Raw genomic sequence first — 24,277 nt, 5'->3', positions numbered from 1 at the left:
CGAGGCACAGGGGCCTTCTTGGGTATCGGAGCAACGACCACTTCCTAAGACAAAACTGATTCAAGAAATTATGACCTTAACCGATTTCTTGAGAAACCTTGGTCTAACTAGTCTAGGATGTGGCGAGGTAGCTTCGGTTAGTTCGGTTCGACTCAGTGAATCAAGTCAGGTACTCCTTACCCTTCTTGACCACTTTATCTAGCCTCCCTGACGTACTATCATCTCGCCCCACCCTGGTACTATGTTGGCAAGTATCAATCATTCATGTGTCCTTAACTAACCGTTCTAAATTAAGCGTTAAGTAAACATGATGACATGACATGTTATATGCATTTAAAATAAAGCAGATGCATGTCATGGCAGGTATGCATGAGTCAAACAATTCAAGCAATAGTTCTTACTTTCTAATAATGTATCAAATTCTCGATTTGATACATGTCGTGTGGACCTGCGAGCGTGTCAACCCACTTTGACACACTTTGAATTTTATTTAATTGGTTTCATTTGATAATATTTTAAATTAGTTTCATAATTAAAAGTAATTTATCTTAATTAGGTTCATAGCTTTTAAGTTTGAATTATTTGTAAATTTAATTTTAATTTAACTTAATTTTAATTTTATTAAGTTATGTTTGCATTATCAATTTATATTATTTGCAGTTCGAATTATTCGCAAAGGACGGCTCCCCGGGGCTCAATCCTTGCAATAATTGTTTGAATAATTAAATTATATTTGAATGATTAATAAATTTGAGTTTTAAGATTTAATTTGACTTGTTAAAATTTATAAAAATATTTTCCTAAATTTTAGGATTTTAATTTCGAATTATTGAATTTAATTCTTCGAGTTATTTAATGTTTCATAATTAAACGGTACAGAATTATAATTAATTTTATTATTTAATTTTGAATTTTTAATATTTAATTTATTAGAATTATTCAATATTTCATAATTAAATGGTACTGAATTATAATTAATTTTATTATTTAATTTTAAATTTTTATTTATTAAATTATTAATTTTAGGATTAAACTTGTTGAATTTTGAATTTTTATTATTATTGGGATTATCTTGAATTTTTAATTTTGAATTTTTAAGTAAAATTGACTTGTTCACCTTATCTTGATTATTATTAATTTTTGTTTAGTTGAATTATTATTAATTTTTGTAATTAAATTATTTAAAGTTTATAAATTAAAGAGTTGGTTTAATTTTTTATTTATTCGAGATAAATCTAACTTAATTAAATTTGTATTATTAATAATTGAATTGGTTAAATTTGAATTAGTTGAACTTTTATTTAAATTTAATTTATTAATTATCTCTAATTTTTTATTTATTTGGGATAATTCTAAATCAATTAAATTTGTATCATTAATAGTTGAATTGGTTAAAGTTGAATTTTTATTTAATATAAATTTACTAATTATCTTTAATTTTTTATTTATTTGTGATAATTCTAACTTAATTAAATTTGAATTATTAATAATTGAATTGGTTATATTTGAATTAGTTAAATTATTTAATTCAGAATTTATTAATTATTTTATCCGAATTAGATAAGGTTTTTAGGATCTACATTTGAATTTTCTAATTTAGTTAATTTAGAATTATTCAAAATTAGACTTTTTCAAATTTGAATTATTCAAATTTGATTTAGTCAAATTATTTAAATTTTCTAATTTTTATTTGACAGATAAATTTGAATTATATTTATCTTAAGATTTGAATTTTTCAAATTTGAATGACTTTTTTAAATTAGTCTAAATTTTTCAAAAAATTTTCTAAATTTTCTAAATTTAAGAAAAATTATCTAATTTTGCAGAAACAGAAATTCTAGCATGCTCATGCAACCTAGGGGTATTTTCGTAATTTAACTGACTTACGCTTCCCCCAATTCTGATTTTTTCGTTTAAATTTAACTTTTAAAATCATACCTTTTTCCCCCTCCATCTTTGCCGTCTTGCTCCCTTGGCGGTTAGTCCAATCAGAAGCGCACCGGCTCTGATACCAATTGTAGGATCGATATACGCGCTAGAGGGGGGGTGAATAGCGCGTATCGCTTTTTCTCGAAAATCGTTCGTTTATCTGTACAAACTATTAAGCAGCGGAAATATTAGAATAACACAGACAGGGGACAAGCGGGATTTACTTGGTTCCTAACCCCCCAGGGTTAGTCATCCTATAATCCTTCAAAAACATCATCCTTTTTTGATCTTACGGACTTTGAGCCATTAAATCATCACATTCCTTAGTCATATCAAATCAACCTGCATACCTAATAGAGTCTACCCAACTTAGCACATACCTTAGATAAATAGAAATCTAACTTAAATTCTTTATCAATCTCATAAATGGTTTAGGTGTAACCTAACATGAATTTGATTTTGACGAACCATGCTGAGCATGAGCTAATCAATGGTGTTAAATAGGTCAAATTGTGGTTGGCCTAGCCCAACTAATACCACTTAATCCATGCATCTTAAATGAAATTTGTAAAGATTGTTATGGGCCAGGTGTGTCATTGATACGACTTTATTTCTTTTGATTTTTCTACTGGATCTCATTCGAATTCTCTCTATATAATTCACCGTGGCACCATAATTTGAAGCAACAAAGTGTCCATAGTCCAAAGCGATGGCATGACCAAATAAATGGTAGCTAACATGGTCCGTCCGGGAAGGTCGGATCCAACGACCATGGAAAGGGCTGGCTGTGTCATCGTTTTTGCCAGTATTTTTGCTCTTCATTAGTCACCACCCTTTTTAATGTGGCCGGGCTGCAGACACACACGCTCGCTCCGACATAGATAAATATTTTACTCATTCATAGTTACCCATAACAGTAGGTAAATAATAATAATTATTATTATTCAAATTATTATACAATAAATAAAAAATTTACAAAGATGCCACTTTGTGTATTCCTATCATCACTTGGAGTCAATATGTAACATATTGATAAATTAATTTAAAAAATAAATAAAATGATCAGAATTTAAAATTCAAATAGAAGTTAGAATTAAAAATAAACATTATAATAACTACATAATAATTTCTATAATTATTTTAAAATAATTTTGATAAATATAATAATTTTGATTAAATTAATAAATAATATTTTGATATAATAGTATTAAATAATCTTAAATTCTAAATACTAAATACATCATAAATATGTTTTATCAGCCTACATATCATACCAACTATTGAGTAATTTTTATACAAAATAAATTATAAATTCTAAATTTATTCTAAATATATTATAGTAATTACTAAATAACTTCCACGTATTGTAATAACTACTGGGTAATTTTTACACATTATAATCGTATATCATAAATTTTAAATTTATCATAAATACGTTACAATAACTATTAAATAATTTTTACGCGTTATAAGGATTACTATGTACTGTCTATCAATTATAACAGCCACTAACGACTACTATAATAATATTAAATTATAGGAGATTTTTGAAATAAAAATATTACAAGGAATACCTATTTAATTTTATTTGAGAGTGAGATGCTCATTTATAAAAAAAATAAAAAATAAAAAAATATATATATTATAGCAAAATTATGTTTGTATATCTTTTTCTGAAAATATATATAATATATAAAACTGCTATCCTTACATTCCTCTTTCCAACCGAAGTCAATCCTTTTCGATTTTTCGGCTGCATTCATGGACGGAAGCCCGAGACGAATCAGCAGCGCCTCTGCCACCTCTCCGGAGTTTGAGTTCTGGGCGGTAAGCGACCCGCCAACGCAGCTCCTAACTGCTGATGAGCTCTTTGCCGATGGAGTTCTCCTCCCTCTGCACCAACTCTCTCTCCGTCCTCGCCCTTATGCCGACACTGACGCCCCACCCGGTCCCAAATCCAAGCGTGAGCCTGAGCTGGAGCCGGATCTGTCTTCTCTTCCTCCGCTGGTGCCCTCCGCCAAACTAACGGCCGCCATCTCGTGCTTCCCAACCACTCGATCGAAGCGGTGGAAGGACATTTTCCCGGTCGGGGAGAAGAAGCCGGCCGAGGAGAAGGATCGGCGCAAGGAGAGGAAGGGCGGAGACGGGGCCGCCGCCGCGGAGCTCAATATCAGCATCTGGCCCTTTTCACGGAGCCGGTCCTCCGGGAGCGACACCCGTTCGCGGACGTCGACCTCCGGTCGCAGGGTGCTGTTGAGATCCGCTTCTGGATGTGCAGACTTCTTCTCAGCACCTCACTTGAGCGAGCTTGAGTGAGGAGGAGAGACGTGGAGCTTCTGGGACCTGCGCTCACAAACACCGTGAGAAGGAAGGCCAGGGGTTGCCCCGGCGCGACCACTCCGATGCTTAAGTCAGTTCGTGGAGAGGGGAAGAAAACGAGAGTGAAAAGAGAAGATTTGTGAGATTGCATACCTCCCTTCAGTACAGAACCAACCTTTTATATAAGTCTAAAGCGTCATGTCACATCACGGATATGACTGAAGTCCCATCACCGTTATGAATGTGTCAGAAGGCATGGTATAGTCAGCGCATATGTCCCATCGCTGACTTGTATTTGAGAGGTCATGTCACGCACATCTGTCAGAGTATTGCCATGATGAGTTGCAGGGGTGGCAGGGGGGACATTCACAGCCGTATGATGGGGGAGTGGTCTTTGGAAAAGGGGAAAAGCCTGTATTGGGCCAGGGCAGAACTGGGGAGCTCGGCATGTCTTACGTCTGAATGGGTCGACTCGGCTCGGTCGGGGAAGTTGCTTCGAGGATCCGGACCGGCTCGGGAGGTGATGTCCATATGAAGCCGAATTGGCCTTTCCTTGCGAAGGGGCCTGTTTCCTTGCGAATCCGGCTCGGTCCCCGCATCGACTTGATGGGTTCGGTGAGGGGATTCGGCTCCGAGCGTTCGAGAGGATGAGACTTGATCCGGCTTCGCGTGTATGAGGAGTCGGCTCGGTTGATTCGAGAGCGGAGAACCTTTTTGAGAGGACTTCGACCCGTCGCGGAGGACTTCCATCAGGTCCTGACCCGATTCCCCCGACTCGGCCTGCCAACTCGACTTGGGGTTGAGGTGCCGGAGGATTCGGCTCGATCCGGGCTCTATGACCGCGTGTTGTGCCAGACCCGATAGCCTACTCTCGGACTTGACTAACCGCGACCCACTCCTTACGACCATAACACAAGCCTCCCCACTAGTCTAGTCGAAGGAGACGTGAGTTTGACTGACTAGACCAGTGATGTTGGCGAGTGTGAGTCAAGTCGGAGTCAAGGCAGGTATCGCGAGTGGTTGAACCACATTCTCCTTTGGAGGAAGGGAGATGGTGATCCGCGTGGGCTTGATGATTACAAGCGTCGCCAGCCGTGCCGCCAACGGTATGATATGCTGATGACGTGGCGGAGTCATTTCTGAGGTGCCATTAATGAAGGCGTGCCGGCGTGATGTCCGATGGGACATGTAAATCGTCATCATGATGCAGAGGATCTGCCTTGAAGAGCGAGCCCATCGGACGACTGCCGATCGCCCCCGCTCATTCTCCGCCGCCCGATCAGACGACTCTGATCGGTTAGGGTGTTGGATATATAGAGCGAGGTATCGAACGCACGACGGCCACGCGATCATCTTTCTTGAGCCTCTTCTTCTTTCTTCGTGCGTCTACTCCGTCGTTCCTTTTCAGTTCCTTGGTGACTCCATCGCCTTTCCTTTGAATCCCGTAAGTTTTTGTTCTTTCCTTCGTTCTTTCTAGAAATGGCTTCGGAAGAGGGTTCTGGTCCTTGGTATGAGTCCATAGAGTCGACCTTTCCCTCAAAAGTCTATATCCATGACTAGATTAGCTTACGAGATACCGGCCAACTTTAGGATTAGGGTTCCCGAGCCAGACCAACGACCGTGCTCGCCTCCGCCCGATTGCTTGGCTTTCTTCCAAGGTCAGCTCGAAGGCGGTCTTCGATTCCCGGTTCCAGAGTTTTTCCGAGCCGTCTCGACCTATTTTCACATCCCACTTAACCAACTTGCCCCCAACTCCTTCCGACTCCTCTGCGGAGTCGCCCTCGTCTTCTCGCTTGTATCAAATCCCTTTGCGTCCTTCCATCTTCCATTTATTCTTCTATCCGAAGAAGAAGGAAGACGATGTCTTCTTCTTCAATGCCAAGCCAGGGATTAACTTCCTCGACAAGTACCCGACTTCCCACAAGGGATGGAAGGAGAAGTTCTTCTTCATTCAATTTCCCGAGTCTGATTCCTTTTCCTGCCAAGTGGCAGCGCGAGCTCCCGACTCCTCCCACGTTGAGACTTCACAGGACCGATCCCGAGGTCATGGCGATGGCCGAGTCGCTGAAAGGTTTGAAGTTTGATGTCAATAAGCTCATGACCGAGGAAGGATTGCTATACCGTGGGGGCCTGAGTCCGATTGCCGCAGAGCTGTCACAACCACTCGGTAAGAAATAGGAGTACTTTTTTGTAAGAACTAACTGAACTTTTTTGTTTGCATGCAGCCGACATCTGGATGGCAATCTCGATGAACAAGTATCTGAAGTGGGATAAGGCGGTCCTCGGGGCCTTTGCGACTCCTACAGTCCCAGCCGCTACTCTAGCTGTGGAAGCCTAAGAGCAAGAAAGGGCCGAGGCTGTAGCGCCCGAGACCGAAGACCTCCACTCGGGCGAGAGCAACCGGCCCGAGAGGAGTCAGGGGCACGACAGGCGCGAGCCGAGAAGGATCATCCTCCCAAACCTTCCAAGTCTCACGTGAAGAAGAAACATCACCATCGGTCCTCAGACAAGGAGGAGAAGAAGCGAAGCGCGCAAAGAAAGTGAGCGCTTCCAAGGTTGCCGAGTCGGTTCTGTGTCCGACTGGCGCAGATCTAACGATGCTGGCCACCGAGCCGGGGCTGCCATCCCAATCGGCGAGGGGTGAAGCGATTCACCTGGCTTCGGAGGGAGAGCGGGCGACGACCTGGGCCGAGACGGAGACCAGAGCGGCCGAGCCGACTGTTCCGTTAATGGAGGTGATTGAGAGGGCACCAACTCCAGGTGATCGGGCATCCGGAACCGAGCCGACGGCCGCAGCTTCGGCGTCGGGAACTAGGGGACCTGCGGGGTCGGGTCCTGCTGGCTCTTCGGAAGGAGTGCGGACCTCCTTCCCCTCAATCGACTTCAGAGGGATGAAGTTCACGCCCGTGCCAGCTGACGCCCCCTTCACTTCCAAAGAAATGATGGGCATGATGAGCCGAGTCCGAGCCATACGCGGCGCTGACTCGTTCCAGGGAATCACCACTTCGGAGCTCAGCTACCGCGCCAACTTCAATTTTATGAGGGTAAGTTCATAGCTTCTTCCTTCATTTAGTCTTCCCAACGTTTGACTGGTGTCACATGCTATGATACAGTCCTGGACCGAGCACATGGAGATGCACAGCCGACTGCTCCGATTAAACCGCCAATTCACCGCCGTGGACAAAGAGCTGAGCGAAGTGAAAGCCTGAAACTTGGACCTGGTCTCGGGAGCGAGATGAGGAAGGGCGAGCGCGGCCAAGAGCAATGAAGAGGTCGACCAGTACCGAGCTGAACAGCTCGAGGCTCATGATAAGTTGGAGGCTTTGGAGCAGAGGTTGGAGGCGACCCGGGCCAAAGATCAAGAACAATTGACACAGGCTCGAGATCAACTGGCTAAGCAGGAAGAGGAGTTGTCTCGAATCCTCGAGGAGTCGGCCATCCAGAAGAAGCAGATCGAGGAGGCGGCGGAGGGACGAAAACTCCTCGAAGCAGAGCTGGAGAAAGCCCGAGCCGACTTAGCGACCTACAAAGACGGGGAGGCCAGCCGAGTTCAAGCTGCTCAACAAGCATGGCTACAATCCGAGGAATATATTGATCAATTCGAACAGAAGACGACCCTGATGCTGCAGCGCGGTTTTGAGGGAGCACTGAAGCAGGTGGGTGAGGCGGGGTTGTTCCCCTCGAACTTTTTCTTTTGATTCTTTAGATATAAATAGAGTCTGGTCAGAACTGCCCGAATCCGAGAGGAGAGGGTGAGGGTTTTTGTACTCCTAGTGTTATTGTACTTCCCAATTTCGAAATTAATGAAAACTCTCTCATTTTACTCTTGTCATCTGCCCAGGTCTTCAGCCGAAAATTTTTTGTTTGAGAGGTCTTGGTCATCGGATCCGTAGAGCGTCGACCCGGATCGAACCCTGATGATGTCCGCATCCGGCGAGTGGGCTATAAGCCTTCGGTTCACAAGGAGTTGGTGGATAGAGTTCAGATACGGAGTTGGCTTGGGTGAGCAGCTGTCTCAAATAAGGGCCGACTTGGGTGAGGATCCCGCCTGAGCCTGCGTAGCCGACTCGAATGGGGATCCGTCCCGAAGGAATTTTCATTACCGAGTTATACTGAGGATGGCACCGGTCCACTCGGGGTGGACTAGGATATACCCGAATCCTGAACGGAATACCAGCCGAAGGTATCCAGACCGTAAGCGTTTTGATTGCCAGCGTCATGGTGCTCTCGGGATACGTGGCGTCCGATCTTGGCTGTCGATGACATGGCCTGGCGGCACGCACGTGCAAGGCATGGTTGAGGTCTTTTCCGAGGCACGTATTTAATGAAAACACGACATCCGATGGGATTTGCGAATCATCATCATGACGGTCAGGAGATCTGCTCTGGGAAATTATGCCCATCGTGTGACTGGATATTGAATATCTCGCCTTTTCGTAGCCGCTCAATCGGACGATTGAGGTTCGCCGAGGTTTAAAATAAAAGGAGGTTGTGGAAGCAAGGAGCAGAGCGCCTGTGCCATCGACTGCGTGATTCCTCTGTTCAAGCCTTCGTCTTCTTCTCCGGCGAACCCCCTCTACCTCTGAGTAAGCTCTGAACCTTTGTGTCGTCTTCCTTCTTCTTGTCTTTCTGCTCCGTAGGAACCACAAGTAGGTTTTTAGGAATGTCGTCTGAGTCAGAGGAAGTTTGGTATGAGTCTAAGACCTCCGTCCTTCACCGACGAGTCCCAGTCCGATATCAGACAAAAGTATGAAATCCCTAGCGAGTATAGGATTAAGGTCCCCAAGCGCCGTCACCATCCAGGTCTTCCTCCTCCCGGTTACTTGACCTTTTTCCAAGGTCAGCTGGAAGGAGGGCTTAGGTTCCCGATTCCTGAGTTCTTTCAAGAAGTCTCGAGGTACTTCGGTATTCCCCTCAACCAATTAGCCCCGAACTCTTTCCGACTTCTTTGCGGAGCCTTTACTTAGTTTTTAGAGTATACGGTATTCCCATTGAGTCCGAGCACCTTCCACTTCTTCTTTTTCCCGAAGATGAAGGAGGAGGGCGTCTTCTACTTCAATGCCCGAGCCGGGTGTAACTTCCTTGACAATTATCCGACCTCCCACAAGGGCTGGAAGGATAGATTCTTCTTCCTTCGCCCTCCGAGTCCCTTCAATTTTCCGTCCGAGTGGCAAAGCGAGCTCCCGAGTCAACCGTCTCTAGGATCTTACAAGGAGGACTCGATCTTTAAGGAGGTGTCCGAGCTGCTGAGGGGATTGAAGTACGACGTCGAGCAGCTCGTGAGCGAGGAAGGGCTCTTGTATCGGGCGCGCCTGAGTCCGATAGCAGCGGAGTTGTCCCAAGCCAATCGGTAAGGCTTATTACTCACTCGAGCTTCTGTAAGAACTAATTTAAGTTTGTTCTTTTGCTTGCAGACGAACTCTGGATGGCCGCCTCGACGAACAAGTACTTGAAATGGAACAAAGCGTCGTTCGAGGCGATGGTGACACCTCCCGTCTCAGTGGAGGCTCCTGTGGTTGTCCCCAGAGCGCCGAGAGGAGAGTGGCTTCAGCCGAGACCTCGACTCGACCCCGTCCGTGAGAGGAGTCCTCGTCACAACTCCAGTCGAGGGGGTGAGCCGAGCTGCGAAGCCTTCCTTCGCTCTGCCTCGAAGCGTCCTTCGCCCTCAACAAGCAAGGAGGGGAAGCGCCCGAAGAAATTAACGAAGTCATTTCCGGCTGGAACTAGGCAACCTGAGCCGAGAGCCCCGAGGGGAGAAGTCCCAACAAGGCCAGCCGAGTCAGCACAGTCGGGGGCGGACGTAGTAATCCGTCTGGACTCCGGCTCTGAAATGGCAAGACCAACTGCTGTGTCGGGGGAGGGGACCGCAGAGCCGAAGGAGCTGATGCCGGCTCTGCGAAGCGACTGTCGAGCCGAGAGAGACAACACCGGCTCTTCGAGAAGAAACTGCAGGGCCGAGAGAGGCAGAGTCGGCTCCCGTTCCTGAGGGGTTGGCGAGGCAGCTATCACGACCTCCCCCGCCCCGCTTCTTCGGGTCCAACGGGGGTAGCGGAAATCCACCCTACCTTCCCCTCTTCGGCCGGGGTCTGGCTCGGAGCTTCCGAGGGCAAGGCCCAGCATCGCTGCGAACGCTCCTTTCCGGTGGGAGGATGTCACAGGCGTCATGGATCAAATACGGGCCTTGCGCGGCCCCGATAGCTTCTCAATGTTGTCGACGTCAGATTTACTCAGCCGCAACAACTACAACATGATGAGGGTAAGATTAGCTTATAATATTTTTCTGCAGTAGCTAAGGACTAATAGGTGATGCATGGTGCAGGTCTGGGCCGAGCACATCGAGCTTCACCATCGGCTGCCTGAGATTTACCGACACATCCATTTCTTGGAGCAGCAGAATGAGAGTCTGATGGCTCGGGATTCGGTGCAGTGGCCCGAGAGCTCAGCGATGCCCGCGCTGAGGCGGCCCGATGCATCCGAAGAGGCCAACCACTGCCGGGTCCAACTGTTCTCTACTCAAGATAAGGCAGAGGCGCTGGGGCAGGAGCTGGCGGCAGCTAAGGCCCAAGGAGGAGGAGCTACAACGAGTCCGAGCCCAGCTGTCTCAGCGAGACGAAGAACTGGCTCGGGCGCTTGAGGACTCGGCCCAGATGAAAGAGCAGATCAAGGACCTGACGGAAGGGCAACAGGTCATCGATAACCTCCTAGCCGAGTCCAGAAATGAGCTGGCGCCTACAAGATTGATGAGGAGCAACGGATTCAGGCTGCTAAAGAAGCCTGGCTGGAGTCGGAGGAATATGCCGATCAGTATCAGAAGAAGACGGCGAAGATGCTCCAGTATGGCTTTGAGGGAGCTTTGAAGCAGGTGTGTCAGGCGGGAGTAATTCCCCTTGGCACATCCTTTAATTTCTTAGACATAAAAAAGGTGTGGGCCGAGTTGCCCGAGTCGGATAAAAAAGGAAAATAATGTAACCGACTCGGCAACTAATGTAACTTGTTTTGATTTTGAAAATCAATGAAAATAGATTCCTCTTTAACTTCGCATGTGCTTCGTTTTCTTGATTAAGATATTCTCGTATGACTTCTTGACTCCGTAGTGCTTCCCTCCGCGAGGACGAATAAATATAAGTTTGGCGAACTCCATAACTTAGCGTTTCACAGGGTGATGTTAGCGGAGAGACCAGAAGTTAGGGAAACATAACCTAAGGCCGCAAGAAATCGATTTTTGAACCGGCATGGTTATGAGCAAGATGAGTCCGAGACCGGGGAGTCGGTTCTGATGACACTCGACTCGGGAAAGGCTGGACCCTAGGAAAGGCGGTTGTCGATAGGACGGGTCCGCGTCCTGAAATAGAACTCGATCCCAACTACATCGGATTCGGGAGAGGTTGAGCCCTAAGAAGGGTCTATTGCTGAGGGAGCAGGTCCGAGACCTGAATTTGAGCTCGATCCCGACTATGTCCGAGTCGGGAGAGGTTGAACCCTGAAAAGGGCAATTGCTGATGGAGCAGGTCCGAGACCTGAATTTGAGCTCGATCCCGACTATGTCCGAGTCGGGAGAGGTTGAACCCTGAAAAGGGCAATTGCTGATGGAGCAGGTCCGAGACCTGAATTTGAGCTCGATCCCGACTATGTCCGAGTCAGGAGAGGTTGAACCCTGAAAAGGGCAATTGCTGATGGAGCAGGTCCGAGACCTGAATTTGAGCTCGATCCCGACTATGTCCGAGTCGGGAGAGGTTGAACCCTGAAAAGGGCAATTGCTGATGGAGCAGGTCCGAGACCTGAATTTGAGCTCGATCCCGACTATGTCCGAGTCGGGAGAGGTTGAACCCTGAAAAGGGCAATTACTGATGGAGCAGGTCCGAGACCTGAATTTGAGCTCGATCCCGACTATGTCCGAGTCGGGAGAGGTTGAACCCTGAAAAGGGCAATTGCTGATGGAGCAGGTCCGAGACCTGAATTTGAGCTCGATCCCGACTATGTCCGAGTCGGGAGAGGTTGAACCCTGAAAAGGGCAATTGCTGATGGAGCAGGTCCGAGACCTGAATTTGAGCTCGATCCCGACTATGTCCGAGTCGGGAGAGGTTGAACCCTGAAAAGGGCAATTGCTGATGGAGCAGGTCCGAGACCTGAATTTGAGCTCGATCCCGACTATGTCCGAGTCGGGAGAGGTTGAACCCTGAAAAGGACAATTGCTGATGGAGCAGGTCCGAGACCTGAATTTGAGCTCGATCCCGACTATGTCCGAGTCGGGAGAGGTTGAACTTGAGGACTTGGAAAAATGAGACTTTGAGGAGACGGACGGAATGTCGCCTGAAAAAGTACTTCCATTGTCAGAAACATTTACATTGAGAAGTACAAAGGAAGATAGAGAGAAGAGAGATTCTCCAATAGTTGTTAAGTTCGGTATGGCCGTAGATGAGTGGCGTTCCACGGTCTTGTCAGTTCCTTGCCGGAGGAGTCGGACAGGTAGTAGGCACCAGAACTTGTTTTCTTGACACTCGGTACGGGCCTTCCCATGGTGGCTCGAGCTTGCCGACATCTCCAACCGGTTTAACTTTCTTCCACACCAAGTCACCCACTTGAAAAGCTCGAGGGATGACTCGCTTGTTGTAAGTGCGGCACATACGTTGCCGGTAGGCTGTCAGCCGAGTGGCAGCTTTGTCTCGGGCTTCGGAGACGAGGTCAAGCTCCATGAGTCTTCGACCATCATTGTCCTCGTCGTAGCATCGTCGCCGATCCGACTCGACCCCTACCTCCATAGGGACTACCGCTTCTCCTCCGTACACCAGGTGGAAGGGCGTCATGCCGGTGCCTTCCCTTGGCGTAGTCCGATAAGCCCAAAGAATGCAGGGAAGTTCTTCTACCCAGCTGTCTCCTTCATGATCGAGCTTAGTCTTTAGACCGCGCACTATCTCCCGGTTGACAACCTCAGTCTGTCCATTGGCTTGTGGGTAGGCTACTGAGGTGAAGGCCTGTTGAATGTCGAGTCCTTGTCACCACTCTTGAAGTTTCTTCCCTTGAAATTGTCGCCCGTTGTCGGAGATAAGTCGGTGCGGAATGTCGTATCGGCACACAATATTCTTCCACAGGAATTTCAGCACCGCGTCCTCTGTGATCCGTGCCAAGGCCTCAGCTTCCACCCACTTAGAGAAGTAATCGACGGCGACCAACAGAAACTTCTTTTGTTGTGGCCCAATCGGGAAGGGTCCGACTATATCCATTCCCCATTGGTCAAATGGACATGCAATTGTCGCCGCCTTCAGTTGTTCAGTTGAGATGCTTGCTGAAGGGCTGGTACTTCTGGCAGTGAATGCAAGTTGACACAAGCCTGGCCGAATCCGCCTGAAGAGTCGGCCAAAAGTATCCGGCCAGAAGAACCTTTCGAGCCAAAGATCGGCCTCCGGGATGGTTGCCGCAACAGCCTTGATGGGCTTCCCTCATTACATAATCCGCATCCTCTGGACCGAGGCACTTGAGCAATGGTCTGGAGAAGGCTCTCCGATACAACTGATCTCCGATCATTGTGAATCGGGAAGCTCTTCTCTTGAGGAGGCGCGCTTGATCTGGCTCTGATGGTGTCTCGCCGGTCCGGAGGAAGGCAAGTATTGGAGTCCTCCAATCACTCGGCTCGGTGGAGCCAGAAGGCTGGTCTATTTGCGCCACCAATGCCACTTGGATGATTGGTTCTTCGTCAGCCCACTCGGTAACGGAGCTAGCCATTCGGGCTAGCTCGTCGGCTTTGTGATTCTCGGCTCGGGGAATCTTCTGGAGGCGGACTTCTTGGAATTCAGCTTTCAGCTTTATGAAGGCTGTCGCATATCTACGGAGCCGATCATTCTTGATTTCATAACTTCCTTCTACTTGTTGAGACACCAGTTGAGAGTCAGAGTATAGTTGTACTCGAGAAGCTCCCATCCGTTTAGCTGCCTGAAGACCAGCGAGGGCGGCTTCATATTCGGCCTCGTTGTTTGAAGCTTTGAAACTGAGCCGGATGGCAAGCCGAATCTCTTCTCCCTTTGGAGAAACCAGTAGCACACCGACTCCACTTCCTTGTTTGTTGGAGGATCCGTCCACGTATACCTTCCATTCTTCCTCCTGCTTCATCTCCTGGCACCTCTACGAGGAAGTCAGCTAATGCTTGAGCTTTGATGGCAGTGCGGGGTTGGTACTGAATGTCGTATTCGTCGAGCTCAACTGTCCATTTGATGAGTCGTCCGGACGCCTCAGGCTGAGTGAGCACCCGTCCCAAGTTGCTGTTGGTTAGCACGGTGACCGGATGAGATAGGAAGTATGGCCGGAGCCGTCGAGCCGACAGGACCAAGATCCATGCTAGTTTCTCCAAGCCGGTGTATCGGGTCTCGGCATCTTTCAGCAAGTGACTGGAGAAGTAGATGGGATGCTGGTTTTGTCCCTCATTCTTGACTAGAACTGAGCTGACAGCCGAGTCGGTGGCGGACAAGTACATCCACAGTGGTTCTCTTGGGAGCGGTTTTGCCAGTCGGGCAGCTGAGTTAGATATTCCTTGAGTTCTTCGAAAGCTTTGTCGCATTCGGCATTCCACTCGAACCGCTGAGCTTTCCTTAGAATTTTGAAGAAAGGCAAGCTGCGCTCTGCCGAGCGGGAGATGAACCGGGACAAAGCTGTGATGCGCCCGACCAGCCGTTGAGCTTCCCGGAGGTTTCGCGGGGGAGCCATCTGCGCCAAAGCTTGCACCTTCTCTGGGTTAGCCTCGATTCCCCTTTCGGTTACTATGTATCCGAGGAACCGGTCGACTCGGACGCCGAATAAGCACTTAGCAGGATTCAGCTTGAGTCCATATCGGCGGAGGGTATTGCAAGTCTCCTCTATGTCGGCTATAAGGGTTCCTCCCTGAGTCGTCTTTATCAGTATGTCATCGACATACACTTCGATGTTTCGGCCCTGTTGATGCTGGAACACTCGGTCCATCAAGCGTTGGTATGTAGCTCCCGCGTTCTTTAGACCAAATGGCATGACAGTGTAGCAAAAAGTGTCATCGGCTGTTATAAAGCTAACCTTGTCTTGATCGGTTACATCGAGTGGAATTTGATGATAGCCTTGGTAGGCATCTAACATACATATGTATTCACACCCGGCAATTGAGTCCACTAACTGATCAATTCTTGGCAGCGGGTAGCAGTCCTTTGGGCAGGCCTTGTTGAGGTCTCGGAAGTCCACGCAGACTCGCCATTTGTTGCCTGGTTTCGGCACGAGCACCACGTTGGACAGCCAAGTCGGGAAATGCACCTCCCTGATGTGTCCTACCTTCAGGAGCTTCTGTACCTCCTCCCGGATGATCTTGTTCTGCTCCGGGCCGAAATGTCTTCTCTTCTGCTTGACGGGTCGGGCGTCGGGCATGGTGTTGAGTCGGTGGACCGCGACGGAAGGAGAGACGCCGGTAAGGTCCCCAGAAGTCCATGCAAATACATCTTGGTTCCGGAGGAGGCAGGCGCCAAGTTCTTCTTTCAGCTCTGGGGGTAAGTCGGCCGCGACTTGTACAATCGTCTCGGCTCGGTCCGGGCAGACCTGCAGAGACTCTTTACCTTCAAAGTTCGTGGCGGATGGCGCCTCCTGGACCGCATGGATCTCGGCCCCTTGGACTCTCCGGTTCTTCTTCGCCTCGGTGCGGACCATATCCACGTAGCATCTTCGGGAGGTCCGCTGGTCGCCTCGGGCTTCACCGACTTGGTCTCCAACAGGGAACTTCATCTTCTGGTGGTATGTGGAGACCACAGCCGAGAAGGCACTCAGAGTCGGCCTCCCTAATATGACGTTGTAGGCGGAGGGTGCATCCACTATGATGAAGGGAACGCGCCGAGTCCTCCGCAGCGGTTCTTCGCCCATGGAGATCGCCAGGGTAATCTGCCCGAGAGGTTGGACTTCATTCCCTGTGAATCCAAACAGCGAAGTGGCCATGGGTTGCAGATCAGCCTCATCGATCTGCATCTGGTCAAACGCCCTCTTGAAGATGATGTTGACCGAGCTGCCTGTATCCACGAAGACTCGGGCAATGTCATAGTTGGCGATAGTGGCATGGATAACCAAGGCATCGTCATGTGGTACCTCGATGCCTTCTAAGTCCTGGGGCCCGAATCCGATGATCGGGCCCTCTGTCGGTCTGCCTCTGCCGACTCCGTACACTTCGAGCTGTCGGCTATGTGCCTTTCGAGCTCGATGGGAGTCCCCGTCAGTGGCTCCCCCTGTGATCATGTGAATGCTCCCTCGGGGAGCATTATTGCGGTTGTCCTCCGGAGCGTCTTCACGACGGGGGACTTGGGCATCCCTGGGGACCTCCTGTCGAGGGAGGTGCTGACCGCCTAGGAGAACGGTCTCGGGTACGAGCAGGCCGAGGGGAAGGGGGCCGTGCTTCCTGATTGGTCCGCCTGGCGGGAGATCTCCGTGGTCTAGTTGCAGGAGATCCTTGCGCACGCTGTTCAGCAGCCCGACGAAGCTCCCGGGCATACTGGTGACACTCGCTGGTTGCGTGGCTCTGAGATTGATGGTAGGCGCAAAAGCGCGGCAACCATCGGCAGCCTCCGGCGGCCTGATCCGGCTGGCTGGCCACGGCGTGAATGGCGCGATGATTGGACTTGGCGGGAGCGGTGTGAGGATCCGAATCGGGCCTCCGGAGTAGTTGAGGTGGGGGCCTCCGCTCGGCTCAGGCGGTAGTCGGAGGATTCCGACTGGGTCCACCCTGTTGGTTGGAGTTAGCTTCTTTGCGCCGAGCCGATTGAGCTTCCTCCACATGGATGTACTTGACGGCCCGGCTCAGCAGGACGTCGAAGTTCGTGGGCGGCTTCTTGATCAAGGATCTGAAGAAGTCTCCATCTATCAAGCCTTGAGAGAAAGGCACTCACAAGGACTTCTGAGGTGGCGGCGGGCACCTCTTGCGCCACTTGGTTGAACCGATGTACATAGTCCTTCAAGGTTTCCCGAGACTTCTGCTTGATGGAGAAAAGGTCCATCGAGGTCTTGCGGTAGGTGCGGCTGGTGGCGAAATGTCGTAGAAAGGAGTCTTTGAAGTCGGCAAAAGAGCCGATGGAAGATGGCGGCAGCCGACTGAACCATCGCAGAGCCGATCCGGCAAGTGTTGTCAGGAAAACTCGGCATTTGATGGCGTCGGTGTACTGGTGGAGCAAGCCGCATTTTCAAACCGCCCGATATGGTCCTCCGGGTCGGTAGATCCCGTGTAATCAGGAAATTATGGAGTCCTGAAGTGTCGGGGTAGCTCCTCGTCTAGGATTCGACGCGCGAAGGGGGAGTTGTTCATTCCGCTTCCCTCTCCCGTTTCGGGACCCTTTCCTCGAACAGGATCCCGGACCGGAACCTGGTCAGCGGCTGATTCCATGGAGGCGTCATAGTAGTCGGCCTCTTGCATGGGTCTCATGGAAGGGCCTCGCGGAGCTTCCACAGGCGTGAACAATCGACGAGCCGGGATCGGAGGGACTTCAACTGGTCTTGTGGAAATCAGGGATGGAGGAGCTGGAGCTTCGTGCTGATTCCTTGACAGGGCGTGGACTACTGCAGCCACGGCCCGATCGAAGTCTTCTTGAGTCATGGTGAGGAGATGAGGTCGCTGTAGGTCATCCATTGGCATGTCTCAAACCAGGACTTTTGTGTTCCCACAGACGACGCCAAAATATGTTCCTGTTGAGATCCGCTTCTGGATGCGCAGCTCTTCTCAGCACCACACTTGGGCGAGCTTGAGGCGAGGAAGGACGTGGAGCTTCCGGGACCTGTCACTCACAAACAACGTGAGAGGGAAGGCCAGGGGTTGCCCCGGCGCGACCACTCCGATGCTTAAGTAACTTTCAACAGCTTGGAGTTATGCAGCATGCAATGTGCGTTGCGGATAGCTTAATTGCACGCTGCGGAAAGTCAAATTTGTTGTAGTGAAGCGAGAGCAAAAAGAGAGAGTTTGTGAGATTGCATACCTCCCTTTAGCACAGAACCAACCTTTATATAAGTCTAGAGTATCATGTCACATCAAGGATATGACTGGAGTCCCATCAACATTATGAATGTGTCAGAAGGCAGGGATAGTCAGCACGCATGTCACATCACTGACTTGTATTTGAGAGGTCATGTCACGCTCACTTGCTAGGGAATCACCATGATGAGTTGCAGGGGGCATGGGGGGCATTCACAATCGTACAATGGGGGAGTGGTCTTTGGGAAAGAGGAGAAAACCCGCATTGGGCCAGGGCAGAGGAGTGAAGCCAGCGTGCCTTATGCCTGAATGGGTCGTCGCGGCTCGGGGTCGAGGTGCCAGGAATCCGGCTCGATCTAGGCTCCGTGACGCTCGAAGCCTGACTCGAGGATCTGGCTTGGTTCTAACATCGGCTCGACGGGTACGGCACAGGGATTCAGTACCAAGTGTTTAAGAGGATGAGCCTCGATCCAACTACGGCGTTATTGGCGAAGAACTGTCACCGAGTCCTACCTGATTCCTCCAATTCAACTTGCAGGACTCGGCTCGGGGCCGAGGTGTCGGGAATCCGACTCGATCTGGGCTCCGTGACGTTCCAAGCCCGCTTCGAGGGCCCAGCTCGGCTCTACGCCGCTCTTAGCCCGCCTTGAGGATCCTGCTTGGCTCAGCGATGCCCCGGGCCAGACCGAGTTGGTTGCTTTTGGACTCGACTAACCGCGTCCCGCACCTTACGCCCATAACAGCAGCAGTAGGGCGTAGTATAGACGATGAACATATAATATTATTGGTGTAATGATCAAGGATCGATTCCTCGAAGTGCTTATAAACTGTACACTAGATTTATTCATTAGAACTAGAGAGAAAGATCATATATCTTTAAAATTAATCGGATAAAACTTGAACACTTAAATTATCAATAAATAAATAAATATCATTATAGTAAATAGCAAAATGCATCTAAATCTGCGCATTTTGTTTGTCTTTAAAGAAAAATATCATATTAAATGCCGATTAGTGATTAACTCAATCTAAAATAATCATGCAATTGATGATTACATTTTTTTTATAATAATATCTTTTTTGCAATAATTTTTTCTCTTTATTCGTACATTAATCTGCAATACTATAAATAAGATCCTCATTAATCATACGAATTATTGTAGTGGCTTAATTACATTTAATTCACCTCCTTACCCGTATCAGATAGCCGTTCGTCCGTGTCTGTGGTGATTGACGTTGGAGGTAAGACTTCGGGTACAATGCATGGTTGACTCCGAGCGAGCCAGTGGCCTATCTACCGACTGACCGGCTATGCCCGGTGGGCAAAACCATTGGAATTCAAATTAGCGAAGCGGGCCAGGTAGGCCTCCGAAGGGATGTGGCTTGATGTTTGGCAAGAAGGATCTTGGCCACCCATTCCAGTCGCTCACGCTAACAAGTTGAATCGTGGGCGTTGACTAGGTTTGTCTCAGCTAATAGGGTGTTTTTGAATTCAATTTTATTATCTCAGCTTATACACTTGAGATCTGTACATTTGCCTCTTTAATTTGGACTTTTATTAATTTGGCACATTGTATATAGGTAATCAATCAGGCTACAAGAAATGAAATATTATTTCTAAGCAACCTAGAAGAACCATCAGCGAGTGAGCAGTCGAAGACCAACTCTCAGGTCCTCCATTGTTAGCGTCACTAACCCATCAATATCAGTGCAATCAAAATCGAGCCGAAGATCCAAACTTTCACGGGCATTTACAAGTAGTGGATCTATGAGTCCTCCGTTCATCTCTCTCCTTTGTTTCTCAGTTATCTCATTATCGATCAACTCTGCAATGGTAGGGATGTTGCAGGATGGATGAAGCTTGAATCCATAGAGAGAACTGTTTTGATCTTGATTATTCATTTTGAGATGAAGGATTTGTGCGAGCTCAGTTGTGCTGAAATCGTCGAAGTAAAAGAACTTAGTTACCCTTCTGCAAAAACCTTCATTTGACTCAATCACGCGTTTCATTGGTTCTGAGTACCCAGCAAAAATCACCACCACTTTGTCACTGTCCATCACAGACATTATCTCTTCTAGTGCCTCCAAACCATAGTCCTTATCATCTGTTTTTTGCATTGGAATCAATCTGTAAGCTTCATCTACAAAAAGAATTCCTCCCTCTGCTTCACTTATCTGGGAAAATCATTCAATCTAGCATCAGGATGCATTACTCTAACAACACTAAGATTTCATAGATTTACAATATTGCAATATGATATTTAACTACAACAACCTCCAAAATTTTGAAGGTGTCTGTCATACTAAGCAATTAATAACCAAAAGCAACGTTGTGAGAAATTAAACATGTTTCGTGGTGCCATAGTGATCAAAAGATGCAAACAAAAACCCCATGATACCAGGATAATTGATGATTAATGTACACATATACCTTTCGTCTGGTTTTTGGTCCTGTGTGCCCCACGAATTCTCCAACTAGGTCAGTTCTTTGCACTTCTGTAACTTTATCAGTAGATAAAATTCCCACCATATGAAGGAGTTTACCAAGAACACGAGCAACCATTGTTTTACCTATCAAAGATAATAACCCTTCAACACTTCGCATATCCAAATCATAGAAGCAGCAAGAGAATGGGAAGATAACATTTAATATCATATTACAAAGATAATCAGGATTTAAACAATAAGATTGTTGCATATGTCCAACTATTTGCCATCGACTACAAGGATGTTTTCCACCATTAAGTACCATTAGATTATATCACTAGTGATACCAAAATCTAACAGTTTTTTGGTTCTTTATTTTCCCATTTTCAAATCTAGTAGGAGAGAATTTTTTGCATGGAATCAGAAAGGTGCTGTAATTAACCTGGCAGGAATCAATGTTTCAACAATTGCACCAGGTAAAAACCTTCAATCAAAATAAGTGATTGCTAAAATTCACCCTCAGTCTTATCACCAGCAGTCTTATTCAAGGTTCCAAACTTAATGGTGGAAACTAATTAGGAGATTGTGTTTCATCTTGAAACCTAGAAATCAATTAGTGATCCAAATTGAACACCTCTAGGAGACAACAAAACTCTTGATTGCTAATGATTGAGTGGCCACTTAGTTGCTACCATAGAAACAAAAGCATGGCTTTGACTCATATCCCCCCAAAAGTGGTTTGCTACTACCAACACATATCGAGGATTTTAGGTGGAATCCTAAAATTGTTTGATCACATGAGAAATAGGAAATTCCTCTTGAATGACTCATAGAGACAACCACATGTTTTTCATGTTCAAATATACATCCAAGTTAAAGAACAAATAACTAGTTTGCTATTTGAGAAACGTAGACTAAATTAGTGGCACTATAACATGTCAAATTGAAAATGTATATCCTATGTTTGAGAAGAACCTCATCGTGTATTAAATCAAATACCTGTTCCAGGGTTACCAAGGAAAGCCATATGTGGTGGCCTTCTTGGAGCTATATGTAATCCAAATGCTCTTCTCTTCTCATCAAGAAGCATGCCCCTTGCCCATCTGCGCAATTGCATTTTAAGATCATGCAACCCTATAATACCTGAAATAGCTACTTCAAACGCATCCATTTTAGCTTTTGCTTCACTACATGATTCAATAGCTTTGCGCTTCCTTTGCTCTTCCATGTGCTTCATAAGGATTACTCGAAGTTTCTCACCACTAGCACCATCTGATGGATGATTTAAAGGGGTCATACCCTCCTACAAAGAATATTATTAGATCTCACTTCAAATGATTCTAACCAAACCTGATAATACAATATCAATGAAAGCATACATTGTCTTTGGCACTACAATCAGCATTGTATTCCAACAATGTGTTCACAGTACTACAATCTTCTGCCCACAGTGCATGCCAAACAGCCAAATGTAATGGAGTCATCCCATTCTGCAATAAAGATTAAAGAGGGAAAAATAAATTAAGAGGATACATGAGAATCAGGTGCAATATATTCAATGAGATTAAAAAGGGATTTACATTGGCTTTTGCCTCTAGTGAGGCACCCTGCGCCAGCAGGAGTCTTGCAGATTCACTACAACCATTTTTTGCTGCCATATGTAATGGTGTTTCACCATACTGCAACAAATAGGTACAAGGAATGCCAGTTAGCAATCAGACAGGAGAATATATTTACCAAAGTTAACACTGGTAAGAGTGGATTATTTGCTTCAGCCTACCATGTTCTTTGCCTCTAACTCAACTTTCTCAAGGCCTTTCCACTCCAGAAGGTAGTTTACAATTCTGGTATTGTTATATCCGGCTGCCACGTGAAGAGGGGTTTGTGACATCTACAATTAATAGTTGGCGGAAGTCATAATGCTGTTAGATTGACATAGTGGAAGAAAAGAATAAGTTCTCAAGATCTTAATTTAAGTACAGAAAGCTAACAAAATAAATACCAAGACCACAAAGCAAGAAACGAATCACTGATATACCAAGAGATCCCAAGATTATATATCAAACAACAAAAAGAGGAGAAATTATCCTAGGCATCCAAACGGGCATGTGAGTCCATGTTATGAATCCAGCCCACACAAAATATCTAACAAGCGAACATGAGATTGTTTAGGCCATCCACATAGTCCGATTTCCCAAGCTTGAGCGACATGAAAACCATGAAAGGATAGATCTCCCAGCAAGAATCTAGAAAACAGAAAATCTTTGCCCTAATGACAATTAAAGCGCTGAGAACCTGCCAACAAGCAGCTCCTACAAACAAGAAGCCAAATTGCAATTGAGATCTTGGTCTATTAAATCATCGACTGAGTGTGATTGGGGAGGGAAATCATTCAAAACAAAAGAAAACAAGTGCAAATGAAATTAAACGACAAAGTAATCAATTCGCAAGATCTAACTTCTCACTGTCCAGAATAAACATCAAGAAACGGCAAGGAAAACGACAGCAATCTGCCGAAACAAAGAAGAAGAAAACCAAACGAGTGTCTAGAACAACGAGATCGGGCGATGAAATAGAACAGTCAGAGGAAGAAGAGAAGCAGGGCGGCGCAAGGCGTACGACTGCGTTTCTGGCGTTGAGCAACGAGGGGTTGTCATCGAGGCACTTCTGGAAGCCGGCGAAGTCCCCGGACTGGGCGCAGCCATGGACGGTGACCGGCTTGGCGGATCTCGAGCGGTAATCGTGGCTTCCCGGCATCCCTCCTCCCTCCTCCCTCCTCCCTCCTCCTCCTCTCTCCTCTCTTCCTCAGGCCTCAACCTCGATCTATCGGTGCCGTGCCTTTTTTTTAACAGAGTGGTCGGAAATATAGGAGAAGAGAGAGAGGAGTAAAAGGGCCGCGTTTGGTGCCGTGCGTTTTTGGGACCCACCAGAAACAACTGGAGATTATTGTGGAAATGTAATTTCCAGCTGTCTGAGAAATTATTTTTATTTTTTAATCGAGAAAATATATTAAAAATCACCTAAGAACTTAAACATCTAAATACAAAGCTTTCCATCTTTATAACTCTCTATCAAAATTATAATAATTTATAATTTATCAATTAAAACAAACTATACATAATATAGTCAAAATAGTCATCTTTGTAATACACTCTAAAACTTTTAATCTCCTCCTTAAAGGCATGCAACATACCTAACCAAGTGTACACTTTGATCCATAAGGCTTGACTAACCGAGTAATTGAAGAAAAAATGGTCCAAGATCTCATACTCCCCGTAACAAAAGGGTAGGTGTCTTACATTATGCATAAGGAAGTCTATTCGTCTGTAAGCATCCATGAGCTAGACTCTTGGGCATAATGTGAAGTCTCCAAACCACTATAGTCCAAGCTAACTATTGCCCCTCAAATGAAAAAAATCATATGCTTTTGTGGTGCCTTATCGAGATGAGACATACCAATTGTTAAACAAAGATGTCATCTGTTCTACTATACTTGTGTGCGATCCAAGATGGTATCTTGTATCTACAACATTCACTCAATAAGGGGTGAGTCTAATGCCTTCACTTGTCATGTTCATAAATCAGATCTACACAAATACTTATGATGAATCTTTCATATCCATAGTGTGTCCTTCTTTTGTTGTATGCTCCTTA

At 46.7% G+C, this 24,277-nt stretch overlaps 3 protein-coding genes across 3 annotated transcripts; all 3 read right to left on the bottom strand.

Annotated features, from left to right (window-relative positions):
* Positions 1 to 12,686: 12,686 nt before the first annotated feature.
* On the bottom strand, positions 12,687 to 13,469 carry LOC141823804 (uncharacterized). The gene is made up of 2 exons (XM_074711034.1): positions 13,323 to 13,469; positions 12,687 to 13,220 (listed from the first exon to the last, which is right to left on the bottom strand). The coding sequence occupies exons 1-2, from the start codon at positions 13,467 to 13,469 to the stop codon at positions 12,687 to 12,689; spliced, it is 681 nt and encodes a 226-aa protein (XP_074567135.1).
* A 46-nt stretch (positions 13,470 to 13,515) lies between these two features.
* LOC141823803 (uncharacterized) lies at positions 13,516 to 14,352 on the bottom strand. The gene has a single exon (XM_074711033.1). It carries the CDS (start codon positions 14,350 to 14,352, stop codon positions 13,516 to 13,518), a length of 837 nt encoding a protein of 278 aa, XP_074567134.1.
* A 5,355-nt stretch (positions 14,353 to 19,707) lies between these two features.
* LOC141824695 (uncharacterized) lies at positions 19,708 to 23,399 on the bottom strand. Its single transcript, XM_074712025.1, has 7 exons — positions 23,243 to 23,399; positions 22,404 to 22,514; positions 22,204 to 22,302; positions 22,003 to 22,113; positions 21,623 to 21,926; positions 20,628 to 20,767; positions 19,708 to 20,371 (listed from the first exon to the last, which is right to left on the bottom strand). Exons 1-7 carry the CDS (start codon positions 23,378 to 23,380, stop codon positions 19,835 to 19,837), a joined length of 1,440 nt encoding a protein of 479 aa, XP_074568126.1. The 5' UTR covers positions 23,381 to 23,399; the 3' UTR covers positions 19,708 to 19,834.
* Between the last annotated feature and the right edge of the window lie 878 nt (positions 23,400 to 24,277).

The sequence above is a fragment of the Curcuma longa genome, chromosome 3 (genome assembly GCF_044706935.1).
Source record: "Curcuma longa cultivar G26 ecotype Majalengka, Jawa Barat chromosome 3, ITB_CL_G26_1.1, whole genome shotgun sequence".
NCBI lineage: Eukaryota > Viridiplantae > Streptophyta > Magnoliopsida > Zingiberales > Zingiberaceae > Curcuma > Curcuma longa.
The sequence above is the reverse complement of the archived record's forward strand: the minus strand, read 5'-3'. Positions and strand labels throughout refer to the sequence as shown.

Excerpts from the sequence above, each read along its gene's own strand:
- LOC141823804 (XM_074711034.1), bottom strand. The coding sequence starts at position 13,469 with ATGGATATAGTCGGACCCTTCCCGATTGGGCCACAACAAAAGAAGTTT. Across the intron at positions 13,221-13,322 it reads AATTCCTGTGGAAGAATATT|GCCTTCACCTCAGTAGCCTA; the intron begins GTGTGCCGATAC and ends GACATTCAACAG.
- LOC141824695 (XM_074712025.1), bottom strand. The coding sequence starts at position 23,380 with ATGCCGGGAAGCCACGATTACCGCTCGAGATCCGCCAAGCCGGTCACC. Across the intron at positions 22,114-22,203 it reads CACTAGAGGCAAAAGCCAAT|AATGGGATGACTCCATTACA; the intron begins GTAAATCCCTTT and ends TCTTTATTGCAG. Across the intron at positions 20,372-20,627 it reads GACCAAAAACCAGACGAAAG|ATAAGTGAAGCAGAGGGAGG; the intron begins GTATATGTGTAC and ends TGATTTTCCCAG.
- LOC141823803 (XM_074711033.1), bottom strand. The coding sequence starts at position 14,352 with ATGAAGCAGGAGGAAGAATGGAAGGTATACGTGGACGGATCCTCCAAC.